Here is a 26,559-nt window from a genome sequence, read left to right on the forward strand (position 1 = left end):
TTAAACCAGTGTTATGTTCCGGGGGACAAGGGCTACTTTGGTGCAATACAGACGATGATGATGATAAGATTCCACAGATCCTGACACTTGAATGCGTTATTTAGATCAGTGGGTGGAGAATCAGCTGCAGCAGCAGTCAGAGGAGCAAGTTAAGTTGAGTTGTACACTCTTTACTAATGTCACAAATATACATTAGCAAGTTATCCAGCTCATCCAGTTTGTTTTTAATATCTTTGTAAGGGAATGTGAAACGCTGTCAAGTGATTTGTTATGATATTTGTTATTATCTCTTTAAGCCTTAAATTAGAGTTGATATGATTTCTGCTCTGCTGCACAATCTTCTTGTCGAATTTTGTGTTATTATTATTATATTTTTTTAAATGAACATCTTTGTATTTTTCTTTCTTTTTCGTAATTTCTGGTATAAAAGGCATACTGCTTGTCACTTAGGATATCAATGTCTAGTTCCTTTCTATTCAACACTACCAAATATGAACTCAAGAAATAACATTTATTGTTTTCATTTATTTAAATTTTTGAGAACCATACATTTATATCTATTCTGACCTTGACCTTCCTCCCTAGACTTACATGTCATGTCATGCATCTATCTATCTATCTATCTATCTATCTATCTATGTTTATTGTTTATTGTTTATTTGTTATTTTTTAGCTTTGTGTTTTTGTGTATGTTGATGCTTCTGGACGTCTGTGATGTTTGTTGTGAATCTTCAATGTCTCTGGTATTTTTCGTGTTGTTTGTGTTTGTTGTCATTGGCTGCTGTGACACATTGAATTTCCCCACTGTGGGACAAATAATAGAATTCTAATCTAATCCCTGAGCCTTTCACATAGGCAGATGTGCATATCTGTTGTTCAGTTTTTGAATGTTCGATGTTATTAAACTCATTAAAAAAATGTATTACATATTTTTATGTTGTTCGACATTTCATAATGTCGACATTTGGTACCTGAATATCACCACCAACAATGTAGGGAGTTAAAGTAGGGTTCAACATACTACTAGATTTCAGAACATGAAATAACGCCAAACTTAAAATGATACTCAATAAATACATTTTTAGCTCTATACTGGCGACGGTTTCATCAATCCACCGTAGATTTGTGAAAATGTAAGAGGACAGCACTCTGCTGAATTAAAGACAAGATGGGTCGATCGCGATAGCATGGCCACCGCTGCTGCACTAGCATATCACTCATGGCTGCATCTCATTGTTGAACAATTCCTTAATGAAGTGTGGGCCATGATATTTTTTTACAGCACCATTCTTCATTCTCTCACTGCACTAAGCCACACATCATCACATGCTTTCCAGAAACTACTTTTCTTCCACGGGCCCAGGGAGAACGCTGCTTTATTATAACTGCAGGGACATCATCCAGCATGTCATAAAGGCTGTTCTATTGGGGAAGTGCCTCCTATGAACTACTGGCACAGCCTGTCAAAGCCCATGTTTTATACTCTCAAATAAGATATATGTCTTTTTTAATGCATGAGGAGGCTCTAGATGATCGTTCATATTTTATTTACTCTCGCTATAGACCTGTGGATGATGTGGGTTCTCCCACCCTTCCTTCCTCCATTCAGGACAATCACACAATACATTTTAGGACAAACTGACATTTGTGTATTCGGCCTCAAAATAAAATAAAACTCATCAAATCTATGACTCAAAACTGAGCATCTGCTGAAAGAGAATCCAGCGCATCAAAACCCATTTCTCAGATCGCCTTGTGCCTCTTGTTTACCGTTTTAAACTGTGACTCTGGAAGTACTTCTTGTCTTCATTTTCTAAATGAAGGAACCAATGTGGCCAAAATAAACACAAACTGAAGTACTAGAATTCATTCATTCAATCTGACCTGAATAACGGACAACTCATTGATAATTGTATTTCATTGAGATATATATATTTTTTTGAGTAAACGTTTTGTTCCTCCCCCCTCAGGTACACAGTTCTGGTGTCTTCTGGACATTGTGCCCATCAAGAATGAGAAGGGGGAGGTGGTTTTGTTTCTTGTTTCCCACAAAGACATCAGCGACAAGAAGGACCAGGAGCCTGACCATGTACCTGAAACAGGTGAGTTCACCAGCAGGAGTCACATTCTACTTGTCACCTCAGGCTGCTTCATGTAGTGTTGTAGTGCTGGAGATTGTTCTTGGTCCTGAGACCAAGGGTCTTGTCTTGGTCACCGACTGCGGTGACTCTGGATTTCTATTCAAGACCGGCCAAGACTGACAGAGAAGACTGTCATACGTGGTAAAAGAAGGATTCTGGCTCTTTGTTCATTTTTGTTGTGCTTTTTTCTTTGATATTTATTAGTAGTCTCCATCTGATCCACAAAAGGGCCACAGTGGGCACCAGTTTTTGTTGCAACTAATCCCAACACCAATAAGGTCTGAAGACTGTTTGTCAGAATCAGCTTTATTGCCCAGGTCAGTGAGGAAGGATCCCACCAACTAGGAAAGGGCTTTGGAATAACCTGCAGTCATGAACAAAAACATAAAAATAAGATACAATAAAATGACTGGTGCTGCTTGTTTCAGACAATGTGTTGCTTGTTGCACCCTCATTGGTGGATCACTTTGAGACTCCTGCTATATACTGTCTTGGTCTTGTCTCGGTCTCCATACACAGCTGTTCTGGGTTGGTGCAGTCTTGACTACAATACTACCTTGATGTATTACAAAGGTGGTCAACCAGTCGTGGCAACAGTTTTCTGTGTTGACTCCCCTGTTATAGCAGCATATATGTTTGATCAGTGAAGGTTGTTTTAATTGACAAATACTCCCCAAACACCATTCAAGCCCATCAAATATCAATGAAAATGCTTGTCCCCTACCCCACTATAGGCCACTATGTTTTCCTCGCAGTCTACAACAGTGTAAAATATGGATTTTTACAGGCTGAAATCAGGTTAAATCAGAGGTGATGAGATCAGAGACTTTTCATTTACCTTTGAAGCACTCAAAATGCGCTGTTTTCACCGGCGTGTCCACAGCTCTGTCAACAGAATCGATCTCCTGTAGGTCAGGAATCGAGAAGCAGCCGCTGAGACCTGCAGTGGTGTCGAACTTTGGGCATGTGGGCGAAAACAGCGTATTTTGAGGGTTTTAATGTGAATAAAAGACGCGAGACGCTGTGTCGAGACAAAGTGGGTTCGGCTCAAAAGTCCAACGTGAACACAAAGGAGTTGGGCTTTGGCTGCTGACTTGATCCCGGCTGGAGAGCTGCACCTTGTCTATTGTGAGAGCAGTCTGGATAAATCAAGACGCTCCGTATTACACAGCGTGTTTCCGCTGTTTCCTCACTGTCGATGCTGGATCCCGTTTTCAAAACTAGTTTTGAAAAGCGTTTTTAAGCTGGCGCACCACTGACCTGTCCACAGCGCAGACAGCACCACTGAACCTGCAGCTTATGTATGAACAAGATCTATGCTCCTTCTTAAATTTAGTGGGTGCGGCTAATATTCCAGTGCGCTTTATAGTCCGGAAATTATGGTAATCACTCTAGGCTATTGAATAAAATGTAGCAGAGATTAGATATGATTCTGATGAATATACATGAAAAATAATGCTCAGGAAGCGACTTGTGTAAGTGAGAATAGACGCGTTCAGGAGCATGGGAAGGAAAGAAGGGAGGGGAATTTGCCCACACACTCCAATTTAGCTGTCAACATTTTAATATGGTTGGTTCAGATGTGGACCTACACTAGTACTGTTTGTGTGGATTGTGCACACTGCATGAATTATTTGATTTAAACGGCAGCCTCAAACTTCAGGAGTGAGTGAAGGAGAAACAATAATACAGGTGGGAGGAAAGAAAATGAGGACTTCATCGTGTTTTGTTAAACAAATGCATCAACAACACGAGGCATAATAGCTGGGGTTGTCGTTGACTGAGCTTCTCCGAATGGTGGAAGTGAAAAGGGGGTGTATGTTTGTCAATTTGTTCATGTCGGCGCACATGTATACATCAGGCGGGTGACAGGATGCCATTCTTTTTAGAATCTTGTCAGTCGATTGATTCAATATTCAGCAGAAAATCCAAACCGAATCTGCTGATGTGGAACTTAGGCTCTGCTTTGCTAACACACCATTCAAATTAAATAATCTTTCTTCGTCCCTTCACTCAGAGGAACCACACTTAATACTTGGAGTTTATTTGTTTTGAGGAACATAATAGCTGGTGACTGAAATGCAAAAGACATATATATATATATATATATATATATATATACATATATATATATATATATTTAACATATTTGAACATGTAGCTATCTGTCTATATATATTTTTGACATGATATTTGTTTATATATTATGGGTATTTATTCACAGTGGTCATTTTTTTGTTGTTGTTGCTTGTTTTATATGAGCATTGACTTTACTTAAAACAGTAATTACACGTAGAACACAGTGGATGGGCTGTTAATAATTTAAAACATCTTGACAGCCTCTTCCCCTCCACAGCAACACGGCTCCCCCTTCAGAGAACATGTATGCTTTGAAAACAAGCTCAGTTGGTACAATGAGTTGGCTGCATCGTCAAGTCTTTATTCCTGTACGTGTGATACAGTGTGTACTGGTACGACAAGACTCTACAGCGCAATGTTGCTACCCATGGACTATTGTAGTCAATGAAAATACAGTTCTGGTGGGTAACTTTTGTGACACGGCTCGATTAAAATTTAGGGGTCTGAAAACCAACTCAAGGTCTCTCAACAGTTGAACAGATCTTTTTAGGTATATTCTGGGCAAGAATGGGCTCCTGCTGTTGACAGTCACTTTGACAGATCAAACTCAAAAGTGAAGCTCCACCCTGGGCAAAACTGAATGGCTCTTATTCAATAGTGTAAGTCAGCAGAGCTTATAGTGGAGGCCTGTTGGAAAGACTGCTGGGCATGAGGCAAGTTTACCTCCTTGGTCATGAGGCAGGACTGAAGAATAATGTTTTCGCATTTATATCGCAATTGTGATTTATGAATTTAAAAATAAATAACAATATAAATGCACATGACAGTTTACCACAGACATTTGGTCAAAGTGGTGACTGTGGTTGTATTGGTGCATTTAAAAAGAGTATTATTCACTCTTTATAAACACACAAAGCAGCTTATGCATAGTAACAAGGTGCCAGAACAGGTTCCGACTATAATAAATATTTTGGGGGGCTTAATTGTTTCTAGCACCTTAACGCCTGCGTGATCACAGAGCAATGCACAGATGCGACAGGAAAGCTGGATTAAATAACCAATATCCAACTACTTCCCTGCAGCTTTACAGCCCAGGATGTCCATCGATCACACAGATGGTGTTATACCAGTATCTACAATCCTCCAGAGCTATACTGAGCAGTGGTTAGCACAGAGCGCTAACATGTTAGCACAGGGCTGCCAATACTCTCATAACCAGCATAAGAATGTCACAAAAGAGGTGTGGAAACCACACTTCCCGTTTGACTGACATTTCTAACCATGTTAATATGGATATACAGGAGTTGGACAAAATAATGGAAACACCTTGAAACTTTTTTAGCTTTAAGGTTTCCATTATTTTGTCCAACCCCTGTATATATTATAATCGCATCCGTGGTGCACTTGTGAAATGGCACTGTGGAGTGTCTGTTGGCAGTCTGATACAAGCAACATGAATCCAGCCATGGGGTCCTTGAGCTTGAGCTTCCTAACTGTTTACCAGGAAACAGACATGACGTCTTGCCACCTTCGTAATGTGGGAAAATCGATTCTGAGCAGACAAATAGATATTTAATATTAAAAAAATAAATAATAAAATAAATAATAAAAAAATATATATATATTATATATATTATATTATTAATAATAATATATTGCTAAAAACAGTTATAAAGCTTGGCTTTCAGCTTTTACGGTGGCACCTTGGCAAAAGAACGTTTAGGTGACACGAAAGCTAGTGAGAAAAAGGTACACAAAATTAAATCCTCTACGCTTATTACAAATATTCCATGTGAAATCTGGAGGGTGTGAAACTCAGTGCCAGAAAGAAATGAGCGGCATTGACCGACATGGTTGAAAGCCAGAATGCAGCAGTTCTTTTTACTAACCTCAGCTGGTAAACACTGTTAACAAATAACCGTGGAGAAAGAAAGGACAGGCCAGGGAATAGAGAACTCGGTCACCGTAACCTTAATGGTGGACAAATGATATTTTAAGCAAGCATAAGCAAGGTGTGAGGAAACACTGCCTCTCAAAAATGATAACTGAAAAATATTAACCTGAAAATAAGTTTGTTAATCTGTAGTTTTCAAAGATTCAAATGAGGGGTATTATTTAATTTGCATGCCCCTAGAGTCCACTTGGCTTATTTCAATCCTCGACCATATCTCAGGCTGCATATTTCATGCCACCCAGCAAACAATGGAAACCCACGATTGTGGAGATGAGTAATGCAGCAGAAGCAGAGAGGAAAAAGTGGATCACCGACTGAACAGCAGGCCGGGAACAAATTAAATTGCCAGCTGGATTATTTCATGGGATGTAGAGGCGGGCAGGTCTTTACTAGCATGACATTATATTAAAGACGACTCGGGGAGGAAGCGCAGTCTGATATCTGGAGCGGAAATAGAGGGAAGACAAAAAAGATTTTCCTTCTGAATGATCGATTCACTAATCAACTGGGCCTGTCTCAGTACTGCTCCTGGGAGTCCACTCCGTCTTCTGCTTCTTCTTATGCTGAATGGCTTAAAAATCAATGCTGGGAAACAATGGTGCGGGGGAGATGTTCTCTGAGTCCCATTCATACCGATATGATATCATAAAAAGAAGGACCCAGTTGTATCCATTTGGTCATTTGTCTGTTGTTGAGATGGGTTATTGCAGTTTAGCTACACATTTTAAAATCTGATCTGATGATGGATTAAGTGGCTGCTGATGATGTCACATGACACACTATTGCTGTTGCTGATCAATAAAGAAATAGATCAAAGTCATCAGAAAACAATGCTTGCACAATGAGTAGAGCAATATTTTCTCAAAGGGGATGAGGAGAATGTGAAGACTGCAATTGTTTTTTGACGCCTCTTTGACTTTGACTTGAGTCCTGCAACACACACAGAGATCGCTGTACCCACTGAGTCGACCCCCCCCGGTGATTGTATTCAAGATGCAGGATTTATTTGGCAACAGAAAACTGTATTCATATCATGGCAGGAGAAGGACCACTTCAGCTTCACAATCCAAGGTTATGATAAGGATGCTCCTTGGTGAGCATCTTTTAGGTCAGTGTTTTTCAACCTTTTTTTTTAAGCCACGGCACACTTTGTTCATTGAAAAAGTCCAGTGTCACGCCACCAAATAAACTTGGCCAAACCACAATTGTATGTAAAAAAAAAATCCCTTTATTTTGTGAAAATATTTAGCTTAAAATGCAGAAAACATATCTGTTTAAAAATGCCTCTGAAAAATATATCATTGCTTTGTTTTTTTTAAATAACTGTTTCAATATTATCCCAATCTCACCTGTATTTTTAAGACTATTAACTTGATAACTTCATCCTAGTTTGGGGAATTTCCTGACAAATCTTTTTCATTCTTTGCCTCAGCTTTCTTTGTAACAACAATGATTCTGCCCCTCTTCACATTTTGAAGCACATTGACTTGTTCAGCATTTAGGTTTTAAGCCAACTTTGAAACCACGGGGCAAACTTTTGATAGTTTATGTGCGTAGTGATATGTCATGTTAGCCATTAGCTCTGTTAGCTCTGCGGTGCTGACAGTCTTTGGCATTGCGGGTCCATCAAGGAACACTCCCTCATTCTGTTGTGATGGTGTGTGGTCAAGTCAGAGGCACATCAGAGAGACTCAAAGTTGTGCATTTGACCAACTTCTTTGCTGTGAGTGTGAGTGAGTCAAATCTGTTGGCTACCATTGATTCTCCACTTCATTCCGTTAGTCTCATGGAAGGTTTATTTGTCATTTGTTCATCATCTCATCCACAGATGAGGAGACAGGTCTGGAGGTGCACCAGGTCACTCGGCCTCCAGGATTCAACGCCAACCGCCGTCGCAGCCGAGCCGTCCTGTACCACCTCTCCGGACATCTGCAGAAGCAAGATAAGAGCAAGCTTAAGATCAACAATGTGAGCCTCTTTGTTCAGTCGCTAGCAATTTTCATCTTGTCTTATCTCCTCCACCTGCTTGGTCGTATTGGAAGTAAGATTGTTAATAGATTTGCAGTCTACTTTAAATTTGTTAACGTCAGATTACAACTTTATTACTTGGTCAATGCCAGGCAAAAGGTGGAGAGGAAGGTCAAAGAGAAGATTTATGGATGTAGTGGAGGAGAATATGAGGTTTGTTGGTTTGAAAGAAGAGGAAGCAGAGGACAGTGTGAGATGGAGGAAGATGATCCACTGTGGCGACCCCTGAAGGGAGAAGCCGAAAGAGAAAGAAAAAGAGCGTGAATTACTTGCAAGTCTGACCTCTTCTTTCAGTTGATCATTTCTTTTTACCTTTTTTTATCATTATTATTATTATTATTATTATTATTATTTACCTTTACATATAGTTTCAATCTGTTTTATGTTTTTTTCTTCAGATTTTAAAGGAAAATATTTATTAAATTTATGTACTTATTCTCCATGATATTTATCTGTCATTTGTATATTTATTTGACCCACAGTTATTAGAGAGTTACACAAAAATCCTCACGTTAGGGTCACATTTGATCATATTTATTATGCATCAAATATTTTTCCAATATTAGATTATATCAGACATGTGTTTCCCCTTTTGTTTCCCCATTTTGTTCCCTGAATATAATATTATTAATACAGTAACTACGAATGAAAAACATACATATGGACATTTTTATTCACTGCATTTATTTTATTTCCTGTCTTGTATCATTTGATTTTTAATCTATTATTATTATTATTATTATCTATTATTATTTCTTCATTTTACTTTTATTTTTTACTTTCCAGGTAATGTGTACAAGACTGACAATGGAAAAAAAAAATACACTGAATTTGCTGCGGTAGATTTGGAAGCACATATCCCTGACAGATGGTTTCAAGGTCCTCAGGAGTGCGCTCACCTTTTTTTGACATTGCGGTGTAAAAAAAAAAATTACTCCTCACTTTGTGGATGTCAGCAGTAAAAACGAGCGAGAGACCATATGGTATAAATCCAGAAAAAGCAGCATCCACTCACTCGGAGGGCGTTCAAGTGATAGTTTACCTGAGTTTGTTTGTTTCTTGATGTGACTCTTCTCAGACGGAATGGAGCTGAATTCACATCGTTGGAACAGTCAGAATGACAATCTCTGTTTGATTCCAGCTTGAGACATCTCCCCCTGTTTTTTATCCAGGTGGTTTCTGTTTGCATGTTGCGTGTGGGGGAGATGTCCAGCGGGCACTCCAGTTTCCTCCCATTAATCCAAAATGTTCAGAGGTTAATCGATTGAAGCTAACTGATGGATTTCTGTATGACCCCGCCTCTTGCCTGAAGTCGCTCCCACCACTCACGACACCATTCGGGGAAAGGAAATAAATGAACACACAGCTGACCCCGACAAATTCAGCTAAAGTTATAGTAGGCTCTGCTGAATTTCTCTCCCTGAATAAGGAAACAGTATTTTAAAAAGGAAATAACCTATTATTACATTTCCATTTCAGTTTTGTAAAACCATTCTGGCCCGCGCCCTGCAGTATCAGCCTTTTTCGGCTCGAGAGCTGCTCCTTCATGTTTTCTGATCGAGCTCTTGAAAACCCTCAAGACGTTCGAAAATGAAAGTCAGGTCATTTTCTTTTCATTTTGAGGAGTAGAATCAAAATAACTTTCCTTTCTCATCCTCAATATGACTTTTGAATTCCACGCACACTTGAATGGATCATCTTAATGGCAATGAGCTGATGTATATTCTTGGAATGGAACTCCTTTATTCATGAATTGAAACTTCAAAAGTGCTTGGTAGGAAATAGCCATCCTATATTCCAAGCATATTTATGGTGTGAGATTTCAGCCTCTGCCTTGTGGGAATGTAGCTTCTATTTATTTACTGCCTTTACCTTTTGTAATGTTGTTCATTCTCCTCCACTAAACCTGCCACAACAACGTGAAAAACACCTGAATATTCAATCCAGTTCTTCATCCATTTCGCAAAATTTCAGATGAATACTGTGTTTTTAATCTTCCACTTATACTGTCAAATTACCCTGCTCTCCGAGAGGCTCATTTCATAGTCAGAGCAGCTTAAATTTGGCAGAATATTTGAACCCAAGAGTCAAATGTAAACAAACTCAATAGATCCATAGATGCAGCTTCATATGCCTTGCTATTGATCGCACCGCAGAGAGCCGTAAAATGATTGACATTACGCACTTCAGCAGTTCTCCTGAATGCCTGTGTTTGCAATAGGAGCTTTGCATCACAGCCCCCTCTTAAAAGATGTGCCGCATCCAATAGGTTTCAATAACCATGTTCATCGGAGCGTGACATTGATGAACCAGCCCTTGTGCGTCGGTCCCCGAGAGAATGCAAAACAAACACTGTCAGTATGAGACTATTGACTCTTTGTCTTTGTCGTCTGATCCAGAACATGTTTGGAGAGAAGCCTCCGATTCCAGAGTACAAGGTGGCAGCCATACAGAAGTCCCGCTTCATCCTGCTCCACTATGGGACCTTCAAGGCTGGCTGGGACTGGCTGATCCTGCTGGCGACCTTCTATGTGGCCGTCACGGTTCCCTATAACGTGTGTTTCACCGTGGGCGGGGCACGAGAGGAAGGGAGCGGCAGCGCGCCACGGAGCCCACCCAGTGTCAGTGACATTCTTGTGGAGATCTTGTTCATTTTAGGTAAGATAACGTGTTTTAGTAACATATCAATCCAGGCACTGTGGTCCTCTATAGTCACACGGGCAACTCCTCACATCTCATCCACTGAGTTTTGAAGTTTTAAAATTACAAGGTGATTCATTACATTCTGTCACTGTTGTGAGGGGTCAGTATAATAGTGACAGACTATAGAAAAATAAATCTGAACAAAAGTAAGTCCCTTCCATATGGAAGAGGATTAGGGCCAGTGAAGAAAAAAAATCACTTTAATCTCAGAGAATTCTGACTTTTTTCTCAGATTTCTGAGATTAAAGTCAGATTAATCTCAGAATTCTGACTTTGTGACGATCAATGAATTGTGGGGCGGGAATCGTCAGACTGCTGTTTAAAGTCAGAAATCTGAGAAAAAAGTCAGAATTCTCACTTTAAAGTCAGAAATCTGAGAAAAAAAAAAGTTAGAATTCTCACTGTAAAGTCAGAAATCTGAGGAAAAAAATGCCAGAATTCTCACTTTAAAGTCAGAATTCTGAGATTAAAGTCAGAATTCTCACTTTAAAGTCAAAAATAGATAAATAAAATTTTTATTTATTTATTTTTTCTTCACTGGCCCTAATCTTCTTCCGCACTTCCACTGCAAAAGAGGTTATATGAGTATTAATTTTATGTACATTAAACTGGATGTACTCTCCCTAAATATTTCTTTATACAGAATATCAGTAATGTTGCAGGAGCAGTACACATCTTTAGTCACTACAAACTGCTCTCTCGAGTAAAGTAATGTTGGACTTTCAAATTTCAACATGTCCTGCACTCGGTGTAGCTCAACCTGTAAAACTTCAATTCACCATGAAACTTCAATCGCACCTTCAAAGAAACCATCTCAAACACCCACGACAAGATCTGGGTCATCCTTCATCTGAGTGGCTCCTCAGCTATCACAAAGGTTTTTCCATGAACAAAGGAGCCATAAAAGGAGACGAGCCGTGCAACTGTTACATGTCATAATCAGCACATTGCCGGGGACGCGTTTCTTTGTCTGTAGCTTCACCTCAGGAACTCAAAAACACTGTTTAAAGTGTCAAGTTTGAAGGTCAGGTCTCACCACTCAATATCTCATTTGTCGAATCTAATCAGCCTTTGTGTTTATCATTTCCTTCGCTTGCTTCACGAAGCACAATGATTTAATCGATTTAAAAAGGCTCTTGGTTGCGACGTTGTATCGAGAACTGAAATAGTATTTCATCATTCAATATTAACAATTGTATTTGATTACTTCACAACACGTGAAATGTTTGAAAGACAATAAAAAAATATATATTATCAGATTAATAAATAAATGTATTAGAAGATTAATCTTATACAAAAAAAAAACTTATAAAAAAAAACTATACAATCGGGATGATCCTCAAGACACACTCAAAACTGAATCCATCGACTCCCAGCGTCTGAACCTGCCCTCAGGCATTCTGGGTGTTCAAGATAAGACACATTAAAAAAGACCTGCTCTGTGGAGTCTCATTTAGTTCAGAACTGCTCGCTCAGTACCCAAATGTGATCACTGAAAGAGTGAACCCTGTGAGTTTGGTGAAAATATTTTACTATATTCCTGCAGCTTTTTCAACAGCTGTTAGTGAAAAACGCCTCCTGCACTCTCATCACTCTAATATGAGGAAACCAAACCTTTCAACTCTCTTCTCAGTGAGGCGCTGTGTGTTCCCTGCAGTGTGATTATCACCTAACACTAACACTGTCGTGTTTGCGGAGCCCTGCTATTAGCCACCACTGTTGTCCTCCTCTGCAGACATTCTTCTGAACTTTCGAACCACTTTTGTGAGTACATCGGGTCAGGTGGTGTACGATGCCCGCTCCATCTGCATTCACTACGTCACCACTTGGCTCTTTGTCGACCTCATCGCGGCCCTGCCCTTTGACCTGCTGTACGCGTTCAACGTCAGCGTGGTGAGTTCCTGAGCTGGTGGGAGTGAAACACGCTCTCTGAGTCCAATATTTAACTCTACTCAAATATTTTTGGGGTATAATTTAGGTACACTAGTAGGAATGTATTAAGACTGCTTGTGTATATTTCTTTAATGCCAGTTGAAATATTAACAATCATAATATGTGGCTTTATTTCAAAGGTACAGGGACTATTATACAATTGTGTTTTGTTTATTTTTTATTTGTATTCATGTTAAACCAAGAGTTCTTTTTGCAGTACTTTGGCGTTCACTTGCTGAAGACAGTCCGGCTGCTCCGGTTGCTGCGGCTGCTCCAGAAGCTGGAGCGCTACTCTCAGTACAGCGCTGTGGTTCTGACCCTGCTGATGTCCATGTTCGCCCTGCTGGCTCACTGGATGGCCTGCGTGTGGTATTTCATCGGCCGCCGAGAGATTGAGAGTCCTGGATCCTGGGATATAGGTCAGCTTTCCCAGTGCTTTGAACTCAATACTGATGCATAAGGATAGAGTTTGTGTTTTAGTTTGCATCACAACTAGTACAAAGTAGTTCACCAGTCCGTCCCAACTTTATACTCTGCTCATGTCAGTGACATCCAAGTCTTCCCTACTTGGAGGGTCTACCGACCGTATGATAAACACAGTGTTGCCAAATGAAACTCTTCCACAAGACCAGCTCATCCTCGGCTGGTTGCCTGTGATGAATCAGGGAGATCCATCTATGGCCCGATGTGCCCTTAAAGTTAAGGATTCTGTGCACAATTTCCTCATCAGGCCAGGTTTGTCATTTCAATCGGAGCTAATATCCTGTGACTAATAGATTTTGAGGGGAAATCGTACTCATCCATTAGCAAATTGTGGAGCCCTTTCCATTGCAGTGTTAAGAGCTGTCCTGAGGAGATTGTTGCAGGTTTTCCTAAATGAATATGGAGCGAGATCGTCTCTTTCTATCTGGCTTTATGAGTTCACACAATGAAATTAGACCAATAAAAGTCTCAGCATGTTTTCTTTGGTCTGTTGCAGAGGCAGTTTTCACACCGTAGCGGCAAGAACAAACTGTAATATCGAGGTCTTTTTGCAGAGGGACGTACCTTCTTGCGTCTCGATTTGCTCCGAGACTGATGCTTTTAATAAGACGCTGCTTTATTGATATTTCACCCGTGTCTCCCTCTGTGGCAATCCTACAGGGGATATAGAAGACTGCAAACAATCTGATAAGTAGACAGATGGTTTCCACCAGGAGGAGACGCCGATGCTGTGGACTGATAAGGGTCTAGTCTCTATGGGTGTTTCTAAACGGCGTGAACCATGGTTGTCCAGCTGACATATCAGCAAACAATGCCATTTATCTGTGCTAGAATTCATCATGCCAGAGATAGCAGAGGTAACAGTAGCAGTGGCTGTGTTAAGTATCTGCTGTCTTAAGATGAACCAGTAGTAGCAAAAATAGCAGCAGCTGTAGGAGTAAAATAGCAGGAGCAGCAGTGGCATTAGCAGTGGATGTAGCCGTGGTCGTGCAAGATGTTAATGCAGTAGGGTAGGTAGTACACTACATAGTAGCAACAGCAGAAGCTACAAGTAGTTGTAGATCTAGCAGCAGCATTAGATATGCAAGCGAAATATAGAAATAGTTGACAGTTGCAGTCCTGTCCTTCGAGGTTGCAGCAGTAGAAATACTTGTATTTGAAGTTGAGGTTGTCATAGTATCGGGAGTAACAGAAATGGAGTAGAAGCTACATTAAGTCAGGAGCAGCAGTAGAAGCAGAAATAGTTGCGGGTAGTATTTTTTATCCTCAGTAGTGTTGGACCACTGGTATCTTTCTATGAGAGAAGCAGTAGCTGTAAACGTATTCCGCAGTGGGTTACTGGGCTATTTATTCAGAAAAATATACCAGTCAGCTTCCTGTTTAACTAGGTTTTTTTTTTTTTTCTATCACAGTATTACAATCACCATACTCTTTATTAGCTCCAATTTTCACTGCATATTATTCCCAGTTTCCATGCTGCACAATGTGTGTTGATGAAAACTCTTTTTGTTTTTTCCTCCAAGATCTCCAATCTCTGTGAGTGATTTATAAACATGGTTCGTTTCCCACAGGGAGCTGTGGTAGCGCAAGAAAAACAGCGAGAGTTCAGGACCACAGACAGCTCAGCAGAGAATCTGCACTTAGAGCCAGGGAGGAAATGCTTTTAGCGCTGCAAGGGATCGCGTTACATTGTTAGAAATGATGGGGAAATTTAATTAGAATTATCTGAAGGAATACATTTTTCAGATGTTTACAGGAAGTGGAGACAATGACAACACCCGTTTTTTGTCGTCATCCAGACGTCGTGAGTTTTCATGTAAATAATTCCTTCATAAACAGTAAAGGAAAATGTCCATTTTCTGTCTGTTGCTGATTTACATATCAGTCAGCTTGTCTCAAATCCACTCCTAAACAAATTTCCGTCAAGACCACGAGCTTCCACTGAGGCCTGCGTTTATGTCTGATGATCGTGCTGTGAGTTCGACAGGCTGTTTCAGATTTGGTCCATTAAGGAGCGACTGCATCGATTCACAGTGTTTGAATGTTGAATGCTTATATGAGTCACAGAAATCACAAGTTTGGATTGGCATCATGAATGGTGCAGCACTTTTGCTCCGTATATTAGAAAGAAAAGTTAATTGTAGAGCGGTTGGTCACCCTTCCCTTTGGGTGTGACTGGATGTTCATGTACAAAAACTATGTACTGTAGACCCCTACATGCATTTCAAGGTTCTCCACAGCAATTTCACTACAATGAGATTTTGCACCCCCTCCAAACTCCCCCCAACTGGGAAGAGCTCACCAAGCTTTCATGCTGTAACATAAGGTGAAGTGTAACGTGCAGTATAAATGCTCACGCAGGAGGATGTAATGCACAATGGATGCCATTCCCCTAATACTAATACCATCCCCACTATGTCATTGATGGCTTGCTAGATTTCTTAAAATTCACATTACACTTTAGAGGCTAGACAACTGATGATCTTCATTTGCTCTTCTGTTCTTTTTCTTCAGGATGGCTTCATGAGCTGGCCAAGCGTCTTGGAACCCCCTACTTCCTCTCTTCCATCCTGTCACCGGTGCCCACCACAGATAGCATCCCCCCAGCCAACAGCAGCAGCCCATGGAACATCTCGGGATCAGATTTTGGGACGCAGGTCTCCTGGAACTCAAGCCAGTATTACAGAAACATGTCCGGGGGCGAGGCGGTGCCAGCCGCTGGAGGAGGCAGCGGCTCTGGGATGCTCACCGGTGGCCCATCTGTGCGGAGCAGCTACGTGACCTCCCTCTACTTTGCTCTGAGCAGTTTGACCAGCGTGGGGTTTGGGAACGTTTCTGCAAACACAGATTCAGAGAAAATTTTCTCCATCTGCACCATGCTCATCGGTGGTAAGACAGTTTAGTTTTATTCAAGTGTCCACACAATCACAATTTAGCAAACATATGTCAGTCTGTAGGTAGAACAATAAACTTCCTTTGTAAAATCAGCTTAAACTCAATTCCTTTCCCTCCACATTGTGCTTCCTTTAATGATTGTCGGGTGTTTCCGAGTATCCTGGAGTGTTCTTTAAATAAAATCTTTAATACCACTTTTGTTGAAGCAGTAATCCACTGGAGGCAGTGGTTCAGCAGTTTTAGGCCACTAAGTCATTTAAACGCTGCACTTTTACAACATGAAGACACGAGTAGAGCTTACTGCTGCGTATTACGGGATTTTCTCAGCGAGAATAATGCAGATATGGAAGGAAGTTTCTAATGAAATCTATATCTCACCCGAACACCATCCAGTGGTGTAATAAAGGAGCATCTCTTTCTGTCTTGCAGCGCTGATGCACGCAGTGGTGTTTGGTAATGTGACAGCTATAATCCAGAGGATGTATTCCCGCCGCTCGCTATACCACACTCGCACCAAGGATCTGAAGGACTTTATCAGAGTCCATCGTCTACCTAAAGCTCTGGAGCAGCGCATGCTGGAATGTTTCCAAACCACCTGGTCGGTCAATAATGGGATCGATGTCAATGAGGTGAGAGGCATTTCATCAGAATTCTCTTCCATCTAAGGATAATATTGTAAGTCAAATAAATAAGTGAAATGATGCAACTTCATCAGTAGTACAGTGGTACCTCGGTTCTCGACCACAATCCGTTCGAAAGTTGAATCGATTTTTCCCATTACAATGAATGGAAAAAGAAATAATGTGTTCCAAGCCTTAAAATAGTCTTTTGTAGGAGTGAATGTAGAGCGTCTGCTGCAGGTGCGCTGTTCGTCTATGTGTGTGGCCGCTGCATGTGGGAGGGGTTGCCGAGTGAGTGACGTCTCTCCAGAAGTGAAGAGGTGCCCGGTGCGTGTCCAGCTCTGACTGTGCGCTTCTCTGCAGTTTGGCTGTGACAAAGTCATAAACCAAGTCACGCTCTGTCCGAGACTCGCCTCATCCATCCAGGCATCGTGCGTCAGCTGATCGGTCCGTGTTTTTTTTTTGTTTTGTTTGTTTGAAATTTTTGTTCGAACGGAAGTACCACTGTATATGTCTTGGTGGAAGCATAATAAGGTTCGTGTGGCAGCTACGTGACTCTTAACTGATTCATAGCTTTTTTCTAACAGTACAATAGGATATTCTGAGCACAGACTCTTGGTTTGTTTCTGTTTTCACTGTTTCATTGATAGAACAGCTGAAGCTGACACTCAAGGTCACAGTATGTTGGGGGTAAAAAGGGAAGCGCTGCGGGCACGTTTGGCTCACTCACCAAAATAAACTGTTGTTTGCAGCTGCTGAAGGATTTCCCAGACGAGCTGAGGGCCGACATCGCCATGCATCTCAACAAGGAGCTGCTGCAGCTACCGCTGTTTGAGTCGGCCAGCAGGGGCTGTCTGCGCTCGCTCTCGCTCATCATCAAGACCTCCTTCTGCGCCCCCGGCGAGTTCCTCATCCGGCAGGGAGACGCGCTTCAGGCCATCTACTTTGTGTGCTCTGGATCCATGGAGGTCCTGAAGGATAACACGGTGCTGGCGATACTTGGTGAGTGTGGGTTGCTGTTTCCACAGGTGAAGTATTTTTGTTCTATTTTTGTTTTCATTCCACTCACATTCAAGTATAGAATGAAATCCGTTCCATATAAGAATCTTATTTGAACGAGCCTGAACACATGATTCAGTAGTAAAGTATTTGACGGATCAAGACAATTTACAGCATTTTCCAAGTTCATCTCATCTGATCTCATCTCATCTGATCTCATCTCCATCATCTCATCTCCATCTCCATCATCTCATCTCTATCATCTCATCCTCATCATCTCATCTCCATCATCTGATCTCATCTCCATCTCCATCATCTCATCTCCATCTCCATCATCTCATCTCTATCATCTCATCTCCATCGCTATCATCTCATCTCATCTCATCTCATCTCATCTCATCTCGATCATCTCGATCATCTGATCTCATCTCCATCATCTCACCTCCATCCCATCATCTCCATCTCATCTCATCTCATCTCGATCATCTCGATCATCTGATCTCATCTCATCTCATCTCCATCATCTCACCTCATCTCCATCATCTCATCTCATCTCCATCATCTCACCTCCATCTCCATCATCTCCATCTCATCTCCATCATCTCATCTCATCTCATCTCATCTCGATCATCTCGATCATCTGATCTCATCTCCATCATCTCATCTCTATCTCTCTCATCTCATCTCATCTCATCTCCATCATCTCATCTCATCTCCATCATCTCACCTCCATCATCTCCATCTCATCTCATCTCATCTCATCTCCATCTCATCTCATCTCATCTCATCTCATCTCATCTCATCTCATCTCATCTCATCTCATCTCATCTCCTCATCTCATCTGACAAGTAGGAAGCCTGAAGGGTTAAGAAACAGATTGTCTTGGTTTGCTGCCCCATGTCGAGTCACTGCATTTGCTCATCTGTTAAGGGCAGGTGTGAGCAGTTTTCTCAGTCAGCCGTAGTCCTCACTCTCCCTGGACTTCTAGCTCTTATGACTGCCATTGTTCAGAATAGAGATATCATCTGCCCACTTGCTGTTTGGAGCACCTGAATTATTCATAGTCTGCTGCTCATCAGAAACTTGGCAGGGTGGAAGGGTACTGGAACTAATCCCAGCTGGCACTTGACAAGAGGTGGAGCGAACTCTGGACCGGACTTCACTGGGATCAAAGTAACACACCACCATTCACACTTAGGTTTCAGAATTTTAATGATCTCGGTTTTGCTCAGTTGAGTAGATAACTGCTTAATATCTGGACGAAAAGGTTGCATGTATTTGTCAATGCAAAGTTGAAGGAGTGTCGCATTTCAAACTTTATTCAAGTCAGATGCTTATTCATCTGGGAAACAAAGTTGTTGTACTTAATCCCTTTTGGTGGAGTTTTTAAATGAAATATTTGACTTTGATATCACTATTTCAAAAGGCTGTAGCTTGAAACGGGTTAGAGGTGAAGGCACACTGTCAGCGATACTGTTGTTCAGCACTCCGCTTTGGGTGCCTGCAGCCTCGACATGCTTTTCACTTCAAGCTAAATCGTTCTGGTTGTCTCTGCCTGCAGAACATTGATTGCTTCCTGACCCTGTCTTGAACTTCGCACTGAAGTAGAGAAGTGTGTCTCGCCGCCACAACCTTTCTACATGTCAGTGCAGTTCCTCATGTTGGAGGGCAAGGCTTATGTTCTTCTCTAATGCCTGACCGGGCCTTGAAGAGTCCATCCCAGCCTTGTGTTCACTGCTGTTAGTCCGCCTCTTGGACCGAGATGAACTGGCTTGATGGGTGTGATCAGGTGCGGGTAATCTGACCCAATCAGGAGGAGTGGGTGAACCTGGTCACGAGACGGCAGTGGTAGTCCTCTGAGGTGCGGATAACTCTGCAGCATAGTCTTTGTCAAACGTGGATGCTTGGCTAAAGACAGCTGTTCTGCAGTTAATGCCCTTCTAATTTTATACTTGGCTCTTGGCTGGCCTGCTGGGGAAATGGTGAATGACACGATGGACCCGTGCACTTCTCTGATGTCATGAAACACTGTACTGATGGAGAAACCCACCGGCCTCCCCTTTAGACGTAGCTGCTTAGCTGCTGGATGCAGGAGTATGGTCTGCTGAGACCCGTCATCTAAAAGTGCATAGGTTTCCATGCTGCGGTTTTTGTTTCTAAGGAGCACCTTGGTGATTTTCAGCAGCACATGTCCACCACTAACCTGCCGATCCAGATGAAGGACAATACTTGGTGGTGTAGTTTGAATTGCATCTTTTGCTGGCTGCTTCTTCTTGAGGTCATGTAAGGACTCCACGTGTCTCCCTTTGCAGAGCTTACAAGTTGTTCTGAGTCGACACTGCGCTGCTTGGTGGCGGTGACCACACCTCCAGCACCTCCTGTTGGACTCAACCCAATGACACTTCTGTTCCTTGGAGAGTCGACGGAAGTTGGCACACTGATCCAAATAATGCGTTGAGTTGTAGCAATAAGGACAATGTGTCCTCGGCTTCTCTTGGTGACAGGGTTGAAGAACAGTTGCTTCTAACTGTGGGTCTGCACTGAGGCGACTGTTTGTAGACTTGCATGGGGAAATGTTATCATTCCTCTTTACTGGCTTTACACTAGATTGTTGATCGAACCTCTCACTGCTCTGCTGTGAGCCATGAGATGCTTGGGAGCCATGGTCCATGTCCTCACATGGAACACGCTCTCCAAGTCCCAGTAAACCAGTAATTAACCCTTCAACTTTGTCTTGTGGGGACAGTGGCCGAGCTGCATGAGGAGACGATGGGAAGACTCCAGGGGTGAAATAATGGCCAGTGACCTTCTTGAGACACTGTAGCAGTTCTGACACAGCTGCATGTAACAGTAGATTCTCCTCCCTAAGCTGTCTAGTTGTTCTTAGAACTTCCGGGGACGTCACCGCTACTGGACTCTGAAAAGATGAAGCCATACGATACAAGTCTGGAGGACAGCTCATCGGCTCTGGGCTTGCTGAGTCACGACGATGATGTGGACAAGGGTGCTCTACCATCAAGTCTATTTAACAAATAGAACAGCGAGTCATGATGCTAGTTCGCCTCATCACCACCTCCATTAATGGAGGCTTGCTTTATATAGGGTTATTTATCTTTTTTGTTCAGTATTTGTCTTTAATGGCTTTAATGTTCAGTTTACTTTGATGGTGCCAAATTTCCACATTGGGGCTCTATCTTAACTCGCTTATCTTATATTAACCTATTAGGCGTCAGAGGTTTGTCAATGAAATATTCCACTTTGATACAGTATTCACAACTTCAAAAGGCTGTAGCTGTTAAAGATGAAGGCATCCATCCATCCATCCATCCATCAAAGCACATTCAAAAGGCAGTGCCAAACACCATTCTCCCAAGCACCATCCACCAGCTCCGACTGGATGGATCCCAAGACGCTCCCAGCCCAGTGAAGAGATGTAATCCCTCCACATGGTACTGGGTCGACCCCTCCTGAGCCCAAACCACATCAACTGACCCCTCTCAAAGCGGTGAAGCAGCGGCTGTACAGTACTCCGGGTCTCTCCAGAGTGACAGAGCTTCTAACCCTCTCTCTAAGGGAGACGCCCGCCACCCTCTCAGAAAACCGATTCCAACCACTTGTATCCAGGATCTCGGTCATGACCCACAGCTCATGACCCTATGGTCTGGATGGAACTTTGCCTTTTGGCTCAGCTCTCTCTTGCTCACAACAGTGTGGTGAAGGTGTACTGTGAAGGAGAAGAATCATCAGTGTGACCTAAACTTTGGGATGTAGTAAGTAAGTAAAAGTAAGTAAATTCGCTTCATGTCACCCGCATATTATGACGTCACCCGGCAGCGACCATTGCACATTACATGAAGCTTTGTGTTATTCGTCTCAATCTGAGGCTTGTTTAAATGCAGTGATGTTACTTGTCGTTATATAACCACTTTGGCACCTTAAGGGTTAATAAAGGACGGTTGTGTTGAAGTGCCTTTCAAATGAAGATAGAGCACATGCCCTTATTGTAATTTCCAATAGAAATAATAACATAATGGTTAGCAATTTTCCTTTTACTTTGGAGTCAAGTACAACAACACACACAAACCTTATTCCAAGCAAACACAGTGTGAAGTGTGTCTCTATATTTCATGTCCGATGTTAACATGATAACCTTGTGGATGGAGACATAAGCTGCAGGCAGAAACAGCTCATCCAAACCAGATTAAAGAACCATGTTGTACTAGAGAAGCCCAAGCTTCTGTTGCTTCTGTCTTACCAGCCATTGTCTGGTTTCTCATTGTTTGGAACATGCTGCCTCCAGTGAATTAGATCAACATGAGAAGCAGGGCTTCGTAGCTGAAGTGATACTTAGATTAACGGTCTAGTTTGGATTTGAAGCTAAGCCGCAATCTTCATTTGTGAACGGTTGTTGCCTCTCAAACTGTGATGGTTCACATTGTGAATGAAGGAAGATCTTCATGTGGTCTGGATGGGTAGAGTGTTTGAATTAAATATAGGAAGTATGATTGAAGATGGTTGAATATTCAGCTATCATCTGTCAGTTTGGCAGTTTCACCTGCGCAGCAATCTCATCTGGATTTAAGTGGAAATTAAACTGATGATAGAGTTGGAGGGGCAAATGAGAGAAATGGAGGATTTATGCTCCACAATGACATGGCAGGAGTTGGTGAACGAGCACTGCTGCGTGTCAATATTTTAACTCTGTTTGGCACACGCAGAGAATTACTGTTCTCCGGAGGAGTCCATCTACAAAAGTACAATATTTAATTTTAAGGCAAAGTTCCAGTTTAAAACTAAAACGTGATCAACGTTTGAAGTTATTTTCATGGATATACCTCAGTGATTTAAAAGGGGGTAAAGCAGGACCATCTCTCAGGGGAGATTTTTCCTTTGAAATATGAAATGAGATTTAAATTCTGTATCAGTTTGTCACAGACCAACTGGGAGAAAAGGACCCAAGAGCCAATGATCTGATGTTGTCTTTATTGAGCGCACTTTACTGATGAAGGCGCGTTTGAACCTGTTGTCATGTGGCCACTGAGTCACGCAGTCGTTCAGCAAATAATTAGGGGTTCAGTCACGCTATAGGACAGTGATGGTGGTGCTGCTCCTCAGGGAGTCACGCGTGATAGACTGATGCAGTGTCAGAGACTCATGCCAAGGACGAAACCAAAACGGGTCATCATCAGTCACTCTGAACCCACCCACCGCCTTGATAGATTCAGCCGTGCTCGTGGAAGGACGAGTGTTCTATGATCATAGGATGTAGCGACGTGTTATTCAAGATACTTTTATCTTTATTTCGCACGTGTCGTGTGTGCGCATAAACAATACAGTGTCCGTTGGGTGGAATGATTTCCCCGATCTCTCAACAACCACGTGAGCCAGACAGTCCACGCCAGCCCATCGAGGCTGAGGCGCAAGTGGAGCTTTGGCTGCGAGTGATTTCAACACGCTTTGCAGTGCAGCGACAAGCTCCTGTTCCATGTGGGAGGGATTCCTGCCGGCCACTGTCAACAGAGGTGGGGAGGAGGGGTTCCTCCTCCAAGTGGGCGTGGCTAGGGAGGAGGGGGTTTTAGCTTCTGTAAAGGATTCTGCAAGTATTTCGATGGGCGTGGCTTATTCTCATATTGTAATGTAAATATTTCAACTCAGAGAGCTTTGGGCCAACAGACTCATATCGATGCGCTCACTAGAGATCAAGTATTATTTCAAATGACCCTCAAATCGGATAATAGGTTGCTCAAGGTGAAAGTGTTGTTTTGCAACAAAAAGTGCATGTTTTTTGCTTCCATCCAGCACAATCACATTGTGGTATCAGTGGAATTGGCTCATTGCAAACTGTTCAATTTGTTTATCTGCTTCAGATCAATTGATGATCTGTATCAGTCATGAATAAATGAAAATTTATCTGTGCCCGAATAAACTAGCACATTTTTAAGCTTCTGAAATCATAGTTATTTTCAGGTATTCTCAGACAGTAGAGCCAAACATCTTTCAGAAACTGATCCGTCCATCTCTCATATCAATGATCCCCCTTAAAGAAAAGTCAATCTGAAGGAAAATAAAACTGTAGTCCATGTGATGTCCAGGGTAAATTACAAAATAGAATATCATTAATAATAGAATACAGATGTGAGGTCAACAGACATTTTTGTGAAATGGTGTACGACCATAGCCTTTATGGTCTGACTGTGTGTGCGGGTGTGTTTGTAACTCAATGAGTGTGGTGTGTGGTTGTAGTGATTTGTTCCTTTTCTCCGTCATCCTTCTTTTTTCCTTAACAAGAAACTGCATCTGAAGTGCCACCAAGGGGAAATAACACACTTTTCCAACAGTCTCTTAAGGAACCTCGGCCCATTTGACTGATAAACTGGACGGAGGCGCTGTGTGTCAAGACATAAACAGCCGTCAGCCCGGTTCTTAATGATCCCCAGAGCATCGTTGAGAAACAAACAAGCAGAAAATTGTTTGGTCAGACCCGCCGTTGCACCTCGGACACAAGCTCAGACGCATTTCACTCGGCTGGCAAAATCTAATTTCCTCTGGTTGTGCTTCAAAGCCTTCTAATCCAGCCAACCAGCCGCAGCTGTTTCAGACCTGGATGTGCAAACGTGGGATAGGAAAGGTGATAGACTGACTAAAGGGTGTGTGTGTTGTGTCTTAATGCGTAATGCGTGTGAGGACAGGTGTACGTGCATGTGAAGTCGGTTCCTCAAAGGTCAAGACATGTTGAATTAATGGCTTGCACCTGTGTTCACTGCGAGAGGGAGGTGGATTTATCACAAAGTGCCAGCCCCTATTTGATCTTGTTTTGCACACACACACACGCAAACATCTATTGATGGTATGCAGTGCAGTGCGAGTATTAATAATGGATGGATTTTACATTATTAAAACACCTTGATTTATCATGCTGAAGTGTGGATGAGCGCACGCGGGAGAGCTCCATCACCGGCAACCGGCTTCGACACCTTCCACAGCATTCCACAACTAGTGCACAAAAGAAACAAGGGTCCGAGTGGAGCCTTGGGACACAGCACTCTTGGGATAAATACAGTGTACTCCCTCGGCCCATGGAATTATTGATCCATTATCGATCATTCAGTGACGCACGAGAGAGAGCACGAGACTTTGGTCATGTTGGTTATGCCGATGCCTCATTGCAGTAAATGACTCACAATCCTCAACTACATTGAAAGAAAATGTCTTGTTCAACCAGTCAGTTGAGTACCGTCTCTCTTCCTTCTGTTCTGACAGAGAGCTTGATGTGAGTAAGAAAAGCCATGATCTGCAGGGGGAGTGTGTAAGGAGGCCATCATCTTCAATCACCGACAGGGTTAGAGTCAGGTCAAGAGAGAGGCGTCGGGTAAAGGGACAGCAGGATGGAGGATTTTATTGCTGCTGCTGCTCATGTTGTCACCTCCTTCTCTTCATATCACTCTGCCTCCTCATCTCATCTCAGTCAACCAATGGCAGTCTGACACCTACACTATTTACTGTCTTTCTCCAATCTCCTCAGTCCTTGTCAACTAACTCTCTGGTGGCTTCACTCCATCCCAAGCGTTTGAATTGTCCGCCTCTTCAGCCCACTCCCTGTAAACCTGATCAGAGCCGTGAAACATGACCGATTTTTAGATGCTCTGTTGAAGGCCGACACTTTAGAGACTGGGGGTTGGCGAGGTATTTGAAGTGAAAGGGTGGGGTCCAGGTGAAGGGGAAGAAGATGAAGGACAGGTCAGACTGGTGTTCCCAGTATTGTGGGCTAAGGGAAGTCCAAGAAATCCCATGGTACTCTTATCTGAGTGGGGAGAGAGTCCGGACTAGTGAAGGGAAAAAAAAAAATTGTGGGTGGAATGTACGTTTGTCATTACCACTGTCTTTTGCTACAGTATCATGACTAAGTGAAAGGTTCACACATGCTTCTTTTTTTTTTTTAATCACACTGACTAAACTGTCTGATGAGTCAGTTTTGTTCTGAACTCCAAGTCACTGGCTTGTTTCTGCTGCCCGGTCCTTAGCTTTAGGTAAAGTTTCACGATAGCTTCCAAGGATGCATTGGTTCCCATGTATTGCAGTGGTTATCTCATAATGCTGTGCATACATTATTCAGAATGTTATTCAGAATACACCCCCCACCGTGACAGATGCGCCTGTGCATGAAAGCAATAAGTTACTCATCCTTTTACCTCCATAGCCGTCCTGAAGAAGGAATGGAAGGAGCATAGGACTGACTTCCACAGCTCATGCAATGTAACAGGGAGTTAGCCCTTGTGCCCACTGGGATAAGAGTTTGCTTCATGACCTGCGTGAGGGTTACTATGGGTCGTTGCTCAGTGGTGATTCCTGACTTGGAAGGAATGAAAAGCACTGTGTGGTGCATGTTCTTCCGCTAAGAAAGAGTCAGCAGGTGATCCAGTCCAAGTGTTGGAACTGCCCAAACCTCCTCCCCAGATTTGCTCCATGCCGACATGTTGTGCATTTTTTTGTTACCCTTGCGAAGGATTTAACAAGGAAGTAGTATGGATATTATTATTATTATTATTATTATTAGCGTGTGTGAGAGATGAAACTAAAGAATGATTTCTGTCAAAATAATTTATGAAAATTTCAGTGACCAGGTGATGCTTGTTGTCCTCCGAGTGACCCGGCTTCCTCCCTCAAGGTCAGTCATGCCAAAGAAAACGGCATGACTGATGCCCAGCACTTAATTTAGTGCTTTTTC

General features: G+C 42.3%; 1 protein-coding gene across 2 annotated transcripts in view; it reads left to right on the forward strand.

The window, feature by feature from the left end:
- Positions 1 to 26,559, forward strand: part of kcnh3 (potassium voltage-gated channel, subfamily H (eag-related), member 3) — a 95,996-nt gene that overhangs the window by 58,102 nt on the left and 11,335 nt on the right. For both annotated transcript variants that reach the window (XM_053876718.1, XM_053876719.1), the window contains exons 3-10: positions 1,971 to 2,102; positions 8,003 to 8,142; positions 10,602 to 10,860; positions 12,641 to 12,798; positions 13,055 to 13,256; positions 15,835 to 16,209; positions 16,645 to 16,844; positions 17,588 to 17,837. In XM_053876718.1, coding sequence (XP_053732693.1) covers positions 1,971 to 2,102; positions 8,003 to 8,142; positions 10,602 to 10,860; positions 12,641 to 12,798; positions 13,055 to 13,256; positions 15,835 to 16,209; positions 16,645 to 16,844; positions 17,588 to 17,837 — 1,716 coding nt within the window. The remainder of the gene's footprint in view (positions 1 to 1,970; positions 2,103 to 8,002; positions 8,143 to 10,601; positions 10,861 to 12,640; positions 12,799 to 13,054; positions 13,257 to 15,834; positions 16,210 to 16,644; positions 16,845 to 17,587; positions 17,838 to 26,559) is intronic.

Source organism: Synchiropus splendidus, chromosome 10 (assembly GCF_027744825.2).
Source record: "Synchiropus splendidus isolate RoL2022-P1 chromosome 10, RoL_Sspl_1.0, whole genome shotgun sequence".
NCBI classification, from domain to species: Eukaryota; Metazoa; Chordata; class Actinopteri; order Syngnathiformes; family Callionymidae; genus Synchiropus; species Synchiropus splendidus.